Here is a 19807-nt window from a genome sequence, read left to right as displayed (position 1 = left end):
CGAATGGGTAATGAACATAGCATTAGCAGAGTATGCCTACAGAAAGCTCATTCACACTGATCTTGAGGAACGAGCTGACAGGTACTCTCTTTTTCAGCCAAGAAGAATGGGCATTTTAAATCTCGATGCACAACACATATAATTAATTTTTCTTCTGGAGAGACTGTCCTGTCATGCATCATCATTGTAAAAGCAATGTTTACCTGAACAATTTCATCAAGCAACAAACTTGGTTTGGTTTGTTTCTTGTGCTAGTCAGTTGCCATTTTGTAATCAAGGAATTTGAAAAAGTGGCTTGGGAGCTTCCAGAATGGAACCTCTTTACACATTTGGCATGGTCTATATTGGCCCCATTATCCACGTCTGCAAGGAATCCCGTATATACTATAAATACGAAAGTTTATGTGTGAGTATGTTTGTTACTCCTTCACGCTGAAATTGCTAATTGGATTTGGAAAATTTTTTGAACAGAATTAGCTCTTCTTCTTCTTTTTTTAAAAAATTGTGCACTATACAACATTTATTTATCTGAACAATACTGATGTGAAATGTGGAACAACAAGTACTCTTAGAAAACGCTATTTCCTCTTTGACTTTTAAACTGTATCTTATTTGTGAAAATGCTTTTAACGTTTAATATGTTCTATATTACACAATACTTCCATACAAGGCCATTGCTAATGAGCTGCTGAGCCTCGGGCATATCTTATAGCTTCTGAGATGCTTAAAGACACCCAATGACAGTGTCATTTAAATGCTGTATGCCAGAGACACATCAAATCTGTAAATGGAGAACGTGGTAGGCTTTTAATAAGGCTTGCTATTATTATGACACACACACACACACACACACACACACACACACACACACACACACGCCAAGACAGTTACTATTTTCATTTAAATGCTGTATGCCAGAGACACATCAAATCTGTAAATGGAGAACGTGGTAGGCTTTTAATAAGGCTTGCTATTATTATCACACACTCGCGCACACACACACACACACACACACACACATACGCCAAGACAGTTACTATTTTTTCCGTGGTAGGCATGTTGGAAACTATCATAAAATTATTGACTCCCTTTCCTGACTCATTTTTTAATCTGCTATTTTGCCGCATAAAGAATTTTTTCCTTAAGTAAATGAGTGACTTGTGAACGACGTATTCTGTCAGCTTCTCCCATTGTCTCGTCTCGTCTCGGTGTAAGGTACCACCTTCCCTCCCAATGTCGTGTCGTGTGCCGGGCTGCAAATGGTTTGTACCTCAATACCTTCAAAAGATAACTTTTGTGATGGCACATATGTGTGGATGGTTTGTTATATATGTTTATCTGTGGGTAACACCAAGGGGCACAGATAGTATGTGATAAATTTATTTAGTGGAAGTACTTTCTTACTTTCTCTTTACTGGCTATCATATCAGGACACCCCCCCCCCCCCACACACACACACACAAATCACTGAGATGCTTTATTCTGAACTATTGAGAGAGGTAACTGAGCTATGTTTAATGTCTACTCTGAACAGAAGTGGATCTTTTATGGAAATCATTATATCAGGGGGAGGGGAGGGGGGAGGCATAACTTACATTAATTTGTTGTACATGACCAGTTGCCCTTCAGGTAGTGGCAACATAACACTAGGTCAAAAGTAGACTGTAATGTAATTGACCATTCGTAGAACCTCTCCTCCATTGGCACTTGCATGGCACCCTCGTCTGCCAACCCATTTACAGGCCGTCTAGAAGAGACCTTCCTAGCCTACCAAAATCCTAGTCTGGTTCTGGTTCATTGATGATATCTTCATGATCAGGACTCAGGGCCAAGAAACACTATCTTCATTCCTACACAACCTCAACACATTCTCTCCCATCCACTTCATCTGGTCCTCCTCCCAGTGTGCGCTATCCTGGACGTTGACCCTCTCCTCTGATGGCCCCGTCCACACCTATGTCAACATTAAATCCACCAACCACCAACAGTACATGCATTTCAACAACTGTCATCCTTTCCACACCAAAAATTCCCTCCCATTCAGCCTGACCACCCAGGGATGGCATATTTGCAGTGACGAGAACTCCCTTGCCACAGTATGCTGTGGGTCTCACCAAAGCCTTCAAAGACAGGCACTATACCACAAATAGATCTCCCATGCCATTTCCCTTCACCCCCCCCCCCCCCCCCCACCCAGTCATCCTACAACCCCCAAATAACAGCTATAAAGGAGTGCCCCTTTGTCAGCCAATACCAACCCAGACTGCCAACAACTGAACCATGTTCTTCGCCAGGGCTATGATTACCTATCATTGTGCTTTGAAAAGAGGTCCATCCTTCTCAAGGTCCTTCCTGCCCCTCCTAAAGTGGGGTTCCATCGTCCACCCAAACTTCACAACATCCTAGTCCATCCCTACGCCACTTTCTAATCCCGCCTGTTGCTATGGGGATCATGTCCCTGTCGGAAGAGCCAGATGCAAGACCTGCCTAATCCCACTCCCCCCAGCACTTCCGATTCCAGTCCTGTCACAGGCTAATTCTACCCCACAAGAGGTCGGGCCACTTGTGAAAGCAGCCATATCAAATACTAGCACTGCTGCAATCAATGCACAGCTTTTTATATCGGTACGGCTACCAACCAAATGTCTACCAACCCTATGGAATAACATTCTGGATTTAAATAGCTGCTTTGCTACCTGAGCCATCTGGATCCTCCTCTCCACCACCAGCTTTAGAACTGAGCAGGAGTTATACTTAGAACACATTCTTTGCCCCCAAAATTATCCCATTCTCAACCTATGGTAACCTACTGTCCCCACACTCTACACTCAACAGTTTCTAGCCCCTCTGTCCTAATCACCTCCTGCCTATTCTCGTCTCCCACCCTCTTTGAGTGCCATTCTCTGCTAACGCATCCACCCATCTTTCCCCTTCTCCACTCCTCTCCTTTTTCACTCTCCACTTTCTGTTCCCAGCCTCCCAATTCTGTGCCTGCTGGCAGTCTAGTCCCTGCCTAATATGTCATATTTATGGTGAATAGCAATCTCTCTTTTCCTTATATTGTGGTATAATATAATGGGACTGATAAAAATTCTACTTGCCGAATGGCATCAGGAGAACACACATATAAAATGGAAGGAATGGATGAAGGGAAAGGAATGGTGGGGTTATGGAAATGGGGAGAGTCTGGAAAAGTTGCCCAGAACCAAGGGTCATGGGAGACTACACCAGATGAGATTTGAGAACCTGCGAGCTTAAAGGTGGAAGATAGGGGAATATGCAATACAGAGATAACTGAAAAAACACCACACATGATTTAATAAGAACAGAAAGTTAAGAGGTGGAGTGGGGGGGGGGGGGGTGAATAGACAGGTCAGATCATAAAAGATATAGAAAATGAAAAGAGGGTACAGAAAGAAATACAACAAAGAAATTAATGTAAATAAAGGCCAGGTAGATGATGAGAACCAAGGACATGTAACACCACTTCCCATCTGTAGAGTTCTAAGAAACTGGTGTCCTGTATGTAATAAAACAGCTCCTGGAGCATCCTTTACCACCACCTGAAGAGACTACATTTATTTTATGCTTAATTGTTTACGATGCTACAATGCACCTATACCAGTAATTAGGCTTTTTAAGGCAACTAATGTAACATCTGAATTTGCTATTGTATTCTGCACTCAATAACAAGTTTGCGAATATGCTACAAATATTACTAAGTTATTGATCTAAACTTGCTACAGCAATGAGTCTGTTAATTAATATTTCTGAAGAACTGTAATAACCTACCTAAAGAAAGCATATTTCTGCAGCTTACAAATTTATTTTTGGCAAACCTGCTAGCTATTTTTGATAAACATATCTGCAATTCATACAAATGGCAGGAATACTTTTTGTTCCTACTTTGGACTATAATTAACTAGAATGTAATATGTATTCTTATTTTCTGGAAACTTGTAAATTACTTCAGAATTCTTAACTTAATTATGACTGTGTCTACACAAAATTGTAATGCATTATTTTTCTATTGTATGTGAATTAATTTTGTTACACACCTTTAACTTACATTTCATGAAATTTGTAAATTCTGATTGTCAGTGGTTGTAAATCATATAAATACCAGCGGTTTGCTTACAGCAGGGAGGCAGTTTGTTACAAACCAGCAACTGCACAGCATGTAGAACTTTCTTTACATATTTTTTGCCACCGAACATCCTGCATGTGAATAAAGCAATCTTGTGGAAAATCTGTGCCTGGAATTTATTCCATACATCACACATTTAGTTTTGCACGTATAGTAACACAGCAGAAGAGCTCAGGAGTATTTGCAGCTAAGCTACACATCAAGAATGCAGATCTAAAGTTATGTAAATTTCATGAACATTTTTGTAACAACATTTCATCTCTAAATTAATGAGTAGTTCTGCATTTGTTTAGTTCAATCAATTTGTTGAGATAGTTACATCTCAGCTGGTGAAGGCCCATTTTTTACATTCTTGCAGATCACATTATTATTGTGGCCGCAAAAACTGGTATAACTTTTGGCATAAACATTCAACAGTTACAAGTCTGAAAATATTTTATTTATCAGTAATCCATATTATACACATCTCACACCATGCTGACAACAACAGTTTTGTTTTAGGGGGAAGAATCCAGATGGAATGTGTGGTGAAACAGGCACTGAGGTCACAACTCGTGTTGTAGAGCAAGCTCTGCACCACGATTTTAGTGTTGCCAGTATATACCCTCTGCCTATGCCCCTTCATCCTGATATAACTTTGTGGTAGTCACGCCAATATAAAAAACTGAACAGTGTTTACGTACCAGCTGGTATACGACTGGTGTCATTACACAGATGGCTCTCTGTTTGAAAGTATACATTTTGCCAGTTACAGGGCTGGTATAGGTTGTGGTGGTGGGTGCATAGATAGGGCAAATCTTCCAGTGGCAATAATCACAGGAGTACGAGCTGTAGGGTAGGAAAATGAGTACAGAAGGAGCATAGGATCTGAAAGGGTACTGTGGATATTGGGAGGGCAAAGAAAAGCTATTCTAGGTGTGATGGGCAAAATATCAGATAGAATGGATCTAATTTCAGGGCATGATTTTAGGAAATCATAGCCTTGTCAAAGTAGCTGATTAATATGTCCAAGACCAGGATAATACTGAGCGACAAGAGGTGTACTCCTAAGTTGTTTTTTGGAAGGACAGTACCAGGATTGGGTGTGATAGCCAGGGAAATTTGCTTTTGAATTAGATTGCAACACCCTTATTAGTTTTTCAGACAGTTCCTGACCGCTTTGTATAAAGGTTGTAATAACGTGTGTGTGTTCATGCATTATTTATATACAACATGGAAAACAGGTAAAATGTTTGACTTTCACAATACAATATATTCTAAATCACGGATGTGCAGCACTATTTAAAATGAAAACAAGTGCAGTCTGTCATCAGTTGTAGGCATTAATACAAAACAAGAGACACATACTGAACATACATAATGTATCTACACTTCTGGTAGTATTTATATTAGTGTTGTATTTCATCTTGTCATAGGCAGTTTCCTCGTTTGGGTGCTTCCAACCTGTAAAAGAAAAATCCAAAGGTAGAATTTGATTTAAAAAATTATGTCAATGTTAGGGGGGTAAGAATTTTTAACTGAACTGGTTAACACGATAATAAGCTTAATTTTATTGTTAAAGTTGACAATAATTGCTACTGTGAACTCTTCAAATTTTAAATCTCTACGTTCTGAAGTTCAGGTTTATCAGCAGTTTGATGGAGTTTTTCATGTGAGACTCTCTGAACCAATATGTATGCACTGCCACCCACTTTTGTACTGAACAGTACGAAATATATTACTGTAAGAATTTGAAAAGCACTTTGATACTGTAATGAGTGCAGGCAGCAAACTAGAAACATGGTATCTATGTAAGAGAAAGTGTCAGTAATCATACAATACTTTAAATAACTATTTGAAGTTTTTGCTCTAAATTATATTACACACCCTATTCTTCATTCTTTTTCCCTAGAGGAAGAATGCAGAAAAAATTTTCACTAATTTATTTGATATGAAATACCCAACTGATGTACTAGATTTTATATAACTTGATTAGGAGATAACTCCTTTAATCTCCTCAACAACTGTGTGTAAAGAGCAAACTCAATTTGTAAATATAGTAATGCAAATAATGCATCACTGTGAAAAATATCTACGACTTACATTAATCAGTGTAAGGACTAGCTATTTCTACACTTGGAAAGCAAAGGTGTGAATGGTAATACAGAGTGAAATAACTAGCTTATTTGAATATTAATGATGTGTCATTAAATGAAGCTGCATTTCTACTGAATGCTATCCGTATCTGCAAGGCCTGCTTGAGATGACTCATTTTACACACACACACTCTCTCTCTCTCTCTCTCTCTCTCTCTCTCTCTCTCTCTCTCTCTCTCTGCTGAAATGTTTACCACATATGTAATTCTTCCAAATTCCAAAAAGACGAGTGTGTTCAACTGTTATTGTGATCAGAGGCAACTACTTGCATTGACAACAGCACCCCGTACATGGCTAATGACCTGGTGTACCAAGGAATGCGATTCATCTGACCAGGTGCCAGATTGCCATTGATCCATGGTTGAATCTCGATAATCCCATATCCATTGCATTTGTAACTGATGATGATATTGGGATCATGTTCAACAATTTACACTGCAAAACACCTGTGCATACAGCAGGATTGTAATCTGTTGCGACATATGCCACAGATTCCGACATACTCAGTTTTAGAGTGTGGGCAAGCCTCTGACCTCCACATTCTATGATGAGGCCTGGATGCTCAAACCACATTGCCTATCGTTGTGTCAGCGCCCTTCAGTCACTTTCCACAACAATGGCATGCAAGTGGTCAATCAGTTTCACTGTTTCCAAGATGCTTGTTACAAGGCAGTGGACTATAACGATCTGCCCTTTGACAAAGTCCCGTATGTCAATGGATTTCCCCAATTGCACCAGTACCACTAGAATGATTCTCGATTCGCCTGCTCTCCTTATATACTTTCCTTATCACCTTGTGTGACAGCAATGCCATCAATTTTGTGGTAGACAGTGTTCATAATGTTTTGGTTCATCAGTACACATTTTTTTGTTGAAGCTACTTCAAACTTGTAAGTGCCTTTCCAGCATAAATTCGGCACACCTTGAGCATTTGATGCAGTTGCGTCAGTTTTATTTCTCACAAAGGTGGATGAAATATCAATAACTAGTTACTGATTCTGTAAGACGAATTCCTTGAGCCTATTAACAATGGACATCGAACCACAAGTCTTAAAATAAGGCTTCCTGGAAGTTACGAAGGTGCATGCGACAGGGCGGATATCAGTTTACTGATGCACCAAGTCCAGTTCCCAATCCATCTCATCTACTGCAACTACAATATACTGCACTATTGAGTAATTTCCATACAATGAAGAGATAACTTACTCTACAGGCCACATACACTCTACAGGGAAGTACCATAGGTATCACCTCTGAGCCCTCTTGCAAACTCATTGCACACTGCCGACGTAGAAAGACTATTTCGACCTGCAACTAAGAACTTACCTCTGAGCCCTCTTACATACTCATTGTACACTGCCCATGTAGAAATGCTATTTTGACCTTGATATCTGTAGCTATATGTCATTGATAAGTCCCAAAGTGACATTATTGTGTCAGAAGCAGGTGGCTGAAGTAATCTCAGAACGGTCATATGAAATTGGACTTATAAGTGAACCACGCCTACTCTAGGAAATTTTGTGATTGCAAATAAATTTCCTGGGAGGGATTGTAAAGCAGACACGAGAACTTCGTATACAAAATTAGATGCCTTTATTATTTTACAGTTGATGATTTACATGTGTTAGTGTGATATCCGTCATAAAAACAGCAGAAGCAGTAATTTTCTCGCATCTTGCATATATTATAACTGCGCATCTTGCACATGTTATAACTGCCACAAATTTATAATTTCATGGTTATTTTAAAACTGCTGTAGCAAAACAAACCTGATTTACATTCATAAAAAGTTCACTGTCATCACATAGTTTGGCAGCAAACCAAGCGTAACACATCATTTCGCTAAACATTGGCAAGGATAGCTGGTGGTGTACAGTGGAATGTATTCTGATGCACTCTTCTCAGGATGTGAAGCTTTTTAATCAAATTCTTTAACTGACGACAAAAAACAGACTTTGCAGGGTTGCACTAATGGACCGCTTCTTGGGAGAGTCACTTTAATACCGCACAACTGCACTCAATCCTCACGTTCCTATTTTTTTTTCAAAGTTCTCATTGATCAGTTTTTGAATCCTTGGCCCAAAAGAGTGCCGGGAGCATACTGTATGCTGAGGACTGCTCGAAGGTAAAAATGAAACCAACAGAATACAAAGTCCTTCGCGCTATAGTTACAGTATCTTCTTGGGAAATGATTTGAAGAGTCCTCATTAAGGTGTCCCTTATTTTCTGACTTAGCACTCACCCATAAATATAGTTTGAATGACTCAAAAACTTGTCTGTACAAAATTTTGCTGCAATTGAAACATTGTAACCCGTGACGACTAAAGTGCAAACTCAGATGAGGAAAACGATCTTTCACACTATTTGCAGCTGTCGCACTGACATCACCTCAGCTAATCACTGTGCATGTGCAGTGCAGTCAGTTGTTTATTTGTTATTGATGGTGTGGCACATATTTTCCAGTCACTAACTGAAGCATCACATCAGTTATGCAGTGCCAAGAAATGTATATTTTTAATAGGAGATACAAAAACCACCAAATAACAGGACACAGACTATCATCAAATAGAGAAGTGCTGGAAGCTTACAAAAAGTAAAATTAACCATTAATGAAAGAGTTAATCTTGTGGTTCGTGAGTGCATTGTATCTTGGGAGAAAGCAAGAATAACGACACGAGCTATTCAGCATTGCAGCATTGTTCAAAAGTATTTATTAACTTGCTTTCGAAGTGGGGGGGGGGGGGGGTTAAGCGCTGTGAAAATAAGTTTATAAGTGATGTGAATAATTTATGTGATATTGCACACACCTATGCCCTACAAATGATCAAGTTGGAGGAAGGTAGGATGTTTTTAATTCAACAAAGAGATCCTTGGCGTAAAGGCTCCCTTGGTGGAGTAAACCAAATACTTGTGGATAAACAAGGAAGGGCGAGGCAAGAGAAACAAAAGTGCACAACATCTACTTCTACATGTTCTGCTGTACTAAACTCTTCATCATCTGAGGAATCAGAGAAGACATTTTCAAGTTCTGATGAAGTTAACTTTGGTGATGGTGACTTTTTAGAACATACTTCTGATAGTAGTTCATTCGACAATGCTGCAAAGTGAAGTAACAAAGACTTCATTTTTAAAAAATTATAGTGGCTGCCTTGGATAGATGTCAACTGAGTGTAAGATACCGTATACATTCTTCAGGCGACGGCAGGGGCACATAGTTACAATACTGAAGACTTCTGTATTAATCAATGTTCTCTTCATAAAACCAGAAGAAGAAAAGAGAATGGTCTGAAACAATAAAACCAGTTTTCATGCCATGTACTTCTTATTGTTCACTGGGATGGTAAACTGTTGCCAGCATTAAATGTCATGGGCCTAAAAGAGGAAAGACTTCCAATATTATCTGGGGACTGTGAGCAGCTCATTGGCATTCCAATACTACATAACGGTTCTTGTGAAGAGCAAGTGAAAAAATGCTGTTTGAAATTCATTAACATACTGGGGTATTAGAGACAATATACAAATTCTCTGCAGCAACACAACTGCCTCAAACACTGGATGTCTTAATGGGGCAAACACATTACTTGAGCACGTAATGGATAGAGAGTAGTTTATTTCCCATCCATCATCACACCTATGAAAGTGCATCTGAATGTAAGGTACTTGGTGTAATAAGCAGTATTAACATACCATTTATTAAACATTGAATAGAAAACTGGAAAAGCACTGATGCCAGTAATTGTCACACTGCCAAAAATATTGTGGATTTGTTTTTTAATGAGTCAGAAATTAAGGAAATGTCTGATTTTTATGAAAATGGATTAGACAAATCAACACTGAGAGGTAATTACTGTGAACTCACAGAGCTCTGTGTAATACTTTTGGGAGGAGACTTCGGAAAAAAACTGAAAATATACCCTCTTGGAGCAATGTGTAAGCAAGATAGATGGCAAGAGCAATTTTTTGCTTAAAAATGTTTCTGCTAAGTTCACAACTTGAACTATCCGTTGACAATAAAAATGTATTAAGAGATGTCTCTCTTTTCATGATAAGTGTGTATGCCAAACTGTGGCTTCAGTACAATGGAGTTATAAAACCTCCTCATGGAGATCTCATCTTCTTAAAAGATCTGAGATCATATGAAAGGATAGATTCAACAATTTCAATAACAGATGTACAAACCAAAATCAAAATGGTAGCAAATTTGAACAGAGAGAATCTACAAATGGAAAAGATATATATTCAGAAAGCTGGTTGAAGACAGACGTCAATGACAACGAAATCCTAAGTTCAGACTGGAATGTTTATCCTAAGGATAGGTTAGGCACCAATGATAGCGGAATGTTTATTGTAATAAAAAATTTGATAAAATCTAACAAGGTTATCGTGAATTCCGAATGTGAATTAATCTGGGGGAATCAAAGGATGCTTTTATAGACCACCTGGATCAGGATCTAGTTGTAAGAGTGCTTCAGACAGAGCTTGCACAGTATCATTAGTAATTTTTCTGATCATGCCGTTGTAATAGGGGGTGACTTCAACTTGCCAGGTATAGATTGGGAGTGTTATGCCATCACAACTGGTGCCAGGGGCAGGGAATCATGTGGCATTGTTCTCAATGTCTTGTCCAAAAATTACCTTGAGCAGATAGTTAGAAAACCAACTCGTGAGGTAACGTCTTAGACCTCCCAGCAACAAACACACCTAAAGTTATTGAATCGGTTAACGTAGAGAAAGGTATCAGTGATCATACGGCTGTGACAGCATCTGTGACAATGGGTCCTACAAGGAATGTTAAGAAAGGTAGGAACATATATTTGCTCGGCAAGGGTGACAGGATACAAATTTCAGAATATCTCAGCAGTCAGCATCAAATATTTGGTGATGAGGACGAAGACGTGGAGAACAAACGGAAAAAATTCAAAGGCATCCTTCAATATGCCCTAGAGAAGTATGATCCGAGTAAGGTTTCAAGGGATGGGAAAGATCCACCATGGTTTAATAGCCGTGTTAGGAAAGTGCTTCATAAACAAAGAGCACTTCATTTCAGATTCAAGAGAAGTAAAAACCTAGCTGACAAAAAAAAAGCCAAACAAAGTGAAAATGAGTGTCAGGAGAGCAACGAGAGAAGCGTTCAATGATTTTGAAAGTAAGACGTTGTCAACTGACCTGAGTAAAAACCCTAAGAGATCTTGCTTGTATGTAAAATCAGTAAGTGGGTCAAAATCATCTATTCATTCTCTCAGCGACCACACCGGCACCAAAACGGAAGATAACAGAGAGGAGGCTGAAATACTGAATTTGGTCTTCCGAAGTTGTTTCACCGTGGAAGATCATAACACTGTCCCTCCTTTAAACCGTCGTGCAAATGTCGAAATGGCAGATATTAAGATAACTCACGGAATTGAATAGCAGCTACGATTGCTTGGTACTGGAAAGGTTTCAGGACCAGATGAGATACCTATAAGCTTCTATAAAGATTATGTGAAAGAACTTGCTCCCTTCCTAGCAGTAATTTATAGTAGATCGCTTGAGCAACGAAAGGTTCCTAACGACTGGAAAAAAGTGCAGGTAATTCCCATTTTTAAGAAAGGCCGTAAGACAGATCCACACAATTATAGACCTATATCATTGACGTCAATCTGTTATAGAATTATGGAACATGTTTTATGCTCATGAATTATGACTTTTTTGGAAAATGAAAAACTCCTCTATGGCTTACGCAAACAGAGATCCTGCGAAACTCAGCTTGTTCTGTTCCTCCATGAGATCCACTGCACGGTGGACAATGGCACTCAGGCTGATGCCGTGTCCTTGACTTAAGTAAGGCATTTGACACTGTCCCGCATTGCCATTTAATGAAAAAAATATGAGCTTATGGAGTAGACCTGCAAATGGATTCAAGACTTTCTTGCACAAAGAACTCTCCACATTGCTCTTAACGGAACTACAGATGTAAAGGTAATATCCGGAGTACCACAGGGAAGCGTGATAGGACCTCTGCTGTTGCCAATATATATAAATGATCTAGTAGAAAGCATCAGATACTCTTTAAGGCTATTCGCAGATGATGCAGTTGTTTATACCAAAGTATCAACACCAGAAGATAGTAAGAATTTGCATAATGACCTGCAGAGAACTGGTGAATGGTGCACACTCTTGCAGTTGACGGTGAATGTAAATAAATGTACCATACTGCGCATACATAGGGAAAGAAATCCACTACTATACAGCTACACTATTGATGACAAACAGCTGGAGACAGCGTCTGCCGCAAAATATCTAGGTGTAACCATCCAGAACGACCTTAAGTGGAATGACGACGTAAAACAGATAGTGGGAAAAGCAGACACAAGACTCAGATTCATCGGACGAATCTTAAGGAAATGTAACTCATCCACAAAAGTAGTAGCTTATAAGTTGCTTGTTTGCCCAATTCTTGAGTACTGTTCATATATCTGGGATCCCTATCAGGTAGGACTGATAGAGGAGATAGAGAAGATCTAATGAAGAGCGGCGCATTTTGTCAAGGGACTGTTTAGCTGGCGAGAGAGCGTTACGGAGATGCTAAACAAACTCCACTGGAAGACATTACAAGAGAGACGTTGTGCCTCACGGAAAGAGGAACAGCACTTTTCAGGAGGAGTCAGACAACATATTACTTCCCCTCACATACAACTTGCGTATTGACCACGAGTAGAAAATTTGAGAAATTAGAGCCAATACAGAGGCTTACCAAGAAGAATCATTCTTCTCATTCACCGTTCGCGAGTGAAATAGGGTTAGTACCCTCTGGCACACACCATTAGGTGGCTTGTGGAGTATGATGTAGATGTAGATTCATTTTTGTGGAGGTAAGTTTAATATTATTCTGATTACCATTTATTATTGGTTTTAATTCATTAATTTACGTCTCCTAATTCAATCTCATCTTCATTTCAGAGAAAACATTAGCCAACTTCATGTCAAGCAACAGCAGAAATCTGCCCTCTTACCAGTTTTATTCAAGAATGCCTTTTGGCATGAATGAGCAGCACTCTATATTTATATGCAAAAATGACAGTTAATGACTCTGATGAGAGACGTGTTACATTAATGCAAGACTTTCAGGGACTATTGATCGTAGATATGGAGCAAAAGGAATTACATAGTGTTCAAGAACATGCTAGACTACACTCAGATTATAAGAGAGAAACAGTGTGTGTGTGTGTGTGTGTGTGTGTGTGTGTGTGTGTGGGGGGGGGGGGGGGGGGGGGAGTCTCAAGAATACTAAAAAAGCAAAATATTTTAGTGTTTAACTTTGATTTTATGCAGTCATCAATAACTAATACACTGACTAAAAATTGCAAAGCCTAAAATACTCAATATTAAAATTTGATGCTCTAGTTGGCACAGGTTAGTGTGATCCTAGTGAGATCAGATTTTTTTACAGAGTAAATTTAACCAAATAGTAAACATTTAAGGAGTGAGCGTAAAGTTTATAGAAAAAAAATTATGGGGCAAAGTGTGGAAGACCCTAGTCCTCATGGACGCTGCAAGTATGATCTTTTCTAGTGAATTTATTTGCAATCCCAAATTTTCCTTTGCTTTTCCTTCCCATGACTTTTATGAAAATAGTAATAAATACATTATATTGAGCATTATTTCTGTTTATTTGCAGTGTGGGGAGTGGAGGAGGGGGAAGGGCGTCCACTTAGGGAGTTGATCTCAGATCCTACAACCCCTGGTTTACTGTTCTGTAATCTTTCTGTTGTGCCAACCACTGACTGGCTAACCCCTGGATATGTTATCAATTTGGACAAAATCAGTGATGATCAGTGTTAGCTTCTCAGAACATCATATGTCATCTTCTCAAGATGTCATTGGAATAATATGTTAGTCTCATTTCATCTAGGGCCATATACCATTCCTGTCAAAAGCTCAACCAAATGGCTAGGTATTTATGTAGACAGCAAAATGACACAGACCAGACATTTGGAATATATACCACAAAAGGAGTGGAAAAGAACTGAGTGTAGTACTTGCAGTGGCTCAAGTATGATGAGAAGCATACATAAGTTAGTCACTTAGATGGTTAGTCAGTTATCATACCGGTCTGAGATGCCGGAGATAGCATAAGTGTGTGCATGAGGTGTGCTTGCTTGTGCGAATGAATGTGTGTGTGATTGCTTTTCTGAAGAACACTTTGGGTGAAAGTTAAATGTGTAAGCGTCTTTCCTGCAATTCAACGTGTTATCTTTATGGTGAGTAGCAGTCTACCTTTCCCTCATGTTGCTAGTTAATTATTTGTTCCATAGATTAAATTCACAATGACTGATTATCTCTACTCAAGAATTCCCCTATGGTACAAGAGGAGTTGTTAAGGAGAAAGCTCTTTAAACTACATTTGAAGACATTTCTGCTATCTGTCACACATCACACATTTCATTCCCATGCGAAGATTGTCACAGAATTTTTTTCTTTTTTTTCCCCTCTTTTTTGCTGTTCCAACATATTGGTGTGACCCTCCCTATACTGCAGCCTCTTTCATTCAGTACTGAATAATTGTAGCATTTTGTATGGCAATGCCCCAAAATATGTTCCCAATGAAATTAACACCATGAAGTACAGTGCAATTAGAATTTGTCAGGTCATTACAAATTTAACCTCAGCAAATGTGCTACTGTTGGAAACCAAATAAATAATACTGAAAATCTGTAGACATCCATTACATTAGAAATTTATACTTCGCAGAGCAGCAGTATCACCACACTCATTCCTTCAGAAAGTCTGATTGATACATGAAACTATCAGTGCCAAGGATATACCATATTTACTCGAATCTAAGCCGCACCAGAAAAATGAGACTAAATATCAAGGAAAAAAAATTTCCCAAATCTAAGCCGCACCTGAAATTTGAGACTCGAAATTCAAGGGGAGAGAAAAGTTTTAGGCCGCATCTCCAAATCGAAACAAAGTTGGTACATTGTAATATGAGACACAATTTAGGTCGAATGTATGCCGATACAGCTACAGTAGTTTGGTTCGAGTCGTAACCTTAGCAGTTAAGCTTTAGCAGGTAGCCATTGCTATGCGTCAGGCGCTCCGTCCGTATTTATACGGGTACCCTTCCTTTTTCACGTGCTTCGTCTGGTTTGATTGCTTATTTTTCTTTGATCTGATAAGCGCCGTTTTCTTTGTTATAGGTGTTTACGTCACTCTAAGCTGAAAATGCATTACTGTACTGTGTCATGCATTGTTTGTCGCATTCAGATAGTGCGTGTTTACGGCCTGTCGCCGCTCGCAGCATGGCTTGCTTTTGTGCGCACTAACGCCGCTTACAATTAAAAAAAAAGAGAGGAATCGTCTCATTAGCGAAACACTGGCAAGAGATTGCTATTTGTTGTTACTTACACTGCTGCTTTCTTTGATAATGATCAACAAGAACCAAATAATCCATGCAATGTACATTGTCTCTGGATGAATAAACTACTACTACTACTACTACTACTGCGCATGATAGATGTTCTGAACAAGAGTTAGCGAAAATTTTTCTCTGTTTGAAAATCTTTGCAGGCGCCTCTTTAGTACATTACATTCTGCACAGAAATTAGAGTCATCTTAGATTTAAAAATCTAGTCAATTGCTGTGCTTCATTTCTGACTGTATCACTATTAGGCATAAGAATAATACGAATATAAACATGACATGATATGTGTATACTCCCGCGTTTGCTGTTGTCTCGCCCTAGTTCCGTAGTTTATTAGGCAGACAGGATTTAAATGAGATAGCAGCAAACACGAAAGAATACATGGCAAAATGTTTATATTCGTATTATTCCTACGGTGAAGAGAATACTGCATGTGATTCACAATTCATAAAGTTCCCATTAGCAACCATCTCTGCTCACAGGTAGGAAAAAATTCAAAATGTAGATTTGGTCATATTGACAAACATTGCAAACAGTCTTGCCAGTCGGATTTTCGTAGTACATTGAAAAGCTGCTACATTCGAAGATGAACAATACACAATTTGTATTTACTTTGTTGGATAATGTATGAAAATGCAGTGGTCGAAATTCGGGACAGAGAAAAAAGCTCGTCTTCCACCTTTTTTTGTAATTTATTTACTGACGCAGAGGATTTGGTGCCAGTATTTATCTTTGTGCCTAAAAAGCATGCCTGTGTAGCGCTACACATATTCGACGGCAGAAGTAAGTTGTGGCGGCACGCACCAACGATTTTCAGAACTTCCGCTTTCTTTGCACTCGATTCAAAGCCGCAGGCGGTTTTTTGGATTACAAAAACCGGAAAAAAAGTGTGGCTTGGATTCGAGTAAATACGGTACAGCAGGGTAAAGAAATTCCTCCAGTTACAGCTACAATTCATCATTCTGCTCATACTGAATGATGTATCCAGCCTGATGTTCAGATTTGATTATGAAACCCTCTGCTACTGTATCAAGCAAGACACTTCTCCACCTCTTCCACCACAGAAGGAGGACGGGGGTGGGGAGAAGAGAGTTTAACTTCTTTGGGCCTGAGGGAATTCCCAAATCAATGTTCTACCATATATAGTATACACTTTGTAACTACTGTAATGAAAGGGAGTCATTTGATGAAGACTACTGATTCTGTGATGATGACAGCACAAAACTTGACAAAGATTGTACATCACATTCTTTTAGGAATGAATGGTTCAGATACAGAAATTACAAACCATCAGTAATAAGAATGTGAAATGGGCACAGGTGTTGTCCTGCTCATTTCCACAGAATCAAAGTTTCCATCTCTCCACACTACAAAGATTTTCTTTCACTACAGGCAAATCTAAATCAGTTGCTGCTCAGCTATTTCTGCCAAGCCAGCCAGCAGTGTTTCAGTGCTAGTCAACAGGCCAAACTCTCTAAGGCAATCATCTGGTAATTCCCGTACATGCAAGTATCGCACGAGGCTTGCCTGACAGTCAAAAATCTGTGTCCACATCTCAAGAGTCAGACATTTTTTATAATTGGTTAGTTGCACACAGTGTTATTCCCCAGCTTTATTAATTTTTTTGTCAATGAAGAACCCCATAAAACTTACTACGAGTGAAATATGATTATCAATTTTAAACATCTTCAACATCACACTATTATTAGCACATAATAAGGAAAAGAAAGTTTATAGGTTTGTGTTATTTTCAGTGGAGTGAAATGCACAAACTTCACTGTAAGCTTGTTATTGTTGTTGTTGTTGTTGTTGTTGTTCAGGTCTTCAGTCCAAAGAATGGTTCGATTCGGCTCCCCACACTACTCTATCCTGTGCAAGCCTCTACATCTTGGAGTAACTATTCCAACCCACATCCATTTGAACCTGCTTACTATATTCATTCCTCGGTCTTCTTCTACAGTTTTTATCCCATGCAATGGAACTGATCATTGCTAATATCAAGATTGATACACATGCAGCTATCAGTAAAACCATTCCTTAGCAAAGAAAACATACCCACATTCATACAAGCAAGCACACCTCACATACACTCTACCGCCACCACCGGCAGCTCCAACAGGAATGCGACTGTCACTTGAATAGCAATCTGGAGTGGGGTGGAGAAGGGCTGGGATAGCAGGGTATTGGGGGGAAGGGGGAAAGCACAATCTGGGAGGGCGTGCAGGGGCTAGGGATGCCAGGCACAGCAACATGTGGGTGTGGGCGCAAAAGAAGGGAGCGAGAAAGGAGAGTGGAAAAGGAGGAGAGTGGAAAAGAAGATGAGAGGAATAGGAGGAGAGCAAAAAAGAAGAGGAGAGAGGAGAGGAAAAGGAGGAGAGTGGAAAAGAAGGGGAGAGAGGAGAGGAAAAGGAGGAGAGTGGAAAAAGAAGAGGAGAGGAGAGGAAAAGGAGGAGAGCGGAAAAGGAGAGGAGAGAAAAAGAAGGTGAGAGGAAAAGGAGGGGAGTAGAAAACGAGAGGAAAAGAAGGAGAGGTATGGAAAAGGAGAGAAGGAAAGTGGAAAGGACAGACAGGTACATTGGCAGAGGGCAGCACAAAAAGAGGATGAGGGAGTGTGAGAGGGAGGAGGTGATAGGAGGAGGGGGCGGAAACTGTTGGGTGCAGGGTAAGGGGGCAGTAGGTTACTGTAGGTTCAGGATGCTGGGTTAATTTTGGGAGTGGAGAATGTATTGTAAGAATAAATCCTATCTGCACAGCTCAGAAAAGCTGGTGATGGAGGGGAGCATCCAGATGTGAAGCAGCCATTGATATCAAGCATGTTATGTTACACAGCATGTTGTGCCACAGGGTGGACAGCTTTGCTTTTGGCCATAGTTTGGTGGTGGCCATTCATCATGGCGGACAGCTGGCTCGTAGTCATACCAATATAAAAAGCTGTGAAATTGTTACAGCACAGCTGGTACACAGCATGGCTGCTTTTGCAGGTGGCTCAATCTTTCATGGGTTAAGATAAGCCTATGACAGGGCTGGAATGGGAAGTGCTGGGCAGGTGAATTCGACAGGTCTTGCACCTAGGTCTTCCCCAGTGATATAGCCAATGTGACAAGGGTTAGGTTTGGGAGTGGCATAAAGATTGAATAGGATGTTGTGGAGGTTGGGTGGGTGACAGAACACCATTTAGGAGGGGTGGGAAGGATCTTGGGTAGGATGTCTCACATATGAAAGCATGATGAGAGATAATCAAGGTGCTGATGGAGTATGTTATTCAGTTGTTCTAGTCCTGGGTGGTACTGGATGACAAATGGGGCACTCTTTTGTAGCTGGCTCTTGAGGGTGGTGGGAGGGCTGGGGGTGTATGGGGAAATGGTATGGGAAATCTGTTTGTAAACTAGGTCCGCACCATCCTGTGGCACAACATGCTGCGGAATACAAAATGCTTGATTTCAATGGCAGCTTCACAACCTGGGCCATCTGGATCCTCCCCTCTGCCACCAGCTTTTCTGCACTGCGCAGATGGGAGTTATCTTTCAAATACATTCTCTGCTCCCAAAATTACCCTGGCCTCAACGTACAGTAACCTGCTGCCCCCACACCTTCCACCAAACAGTTTCCAGCCCCTCTTCCTATCACCCCCCCCCCCCACATTCCCTCATACTCTCAGTGTGCCATCCTCTGCCAATGTACTTGTCCATCATTTCCCCTTCCCTGCTCCCCCTCCTCTCCTTTTGCTTTCTTGCTTGTGTGAATGTTTTCCTTGCTATGGGGGGCTTTGACCTATGACTGCAAGTGTATCTGTCTTTTCGCTGTGCCTGTCTGCAACTCAATGGACCATCTTTATGGTGTGTAGCTATATATTCTATCCTTATATTGTCGTTATTCCAGTCTTGAGTTTCCATAATTTGATTTTGTTAACAGCTTTTCTTCCACCCCACAATCCTGTGTTATTTTCCTTCGTTACTGTCTCCAAAGCATTATGGTTCTCAGTGTCCATTCTCTCTCTTCCTTCATGTGTATTTTCATCGCCTTCCACACCGCACACAATGTGACTTCTGAGCCCCACTGTATCAATGATCCCATATGTGCACAACGTAAGGCTAAGTGAACGCTCAGATTGTTCGTGCA

General features: G+C 40.1%; 1 protein-coding gene across 2 annotated transcripts in view; it reads right to left on the bottom strand.

Annotated features, from left to right (window-relative positions):
* Positions 1–4564: 4564 nt before the first annotated feature.
* LOC124798288 (structural maintenance of chromosomes protein 6) overlaps positions 4565–19807 on the bottom strand; it is a 218138-nt gene continuing 202895 nt past the window's right edge. For both annotated transcript variants that reach the window (XM_047261615.1, XM_047261614.1), the window contains one exon: positions 4565–5590. In XM_047261615.1, coding sequence (XP_047117571.1) covers positions 5557–5590 — 34 coding nt within the window. In that variant the 3' untranslated portion in view covers positions 4565–5556. The remainder of the gene's footprint in view (positions 5591–19807) is intronic.

Source organism: Schistocerca piceifrons, chromosome 5, assembly GCF_021461385.2.
Source record: "Schistocerca piceifrons isolate TAMUIC-IGC-003096 chromosome 5, iqSchPice1.1, whole genome shotgun sequence".
Taxonomy (NCBI): domain Eukaryota; kingdom Metazoa; phylum Arthropoda; class Insecta; order Orthoptera; family Acrididae; genus Schistocerca; species Schistocerca piceifrons.
This window is presented reverse-complemented; position numbering and strand designations above follow the sequence as displayed.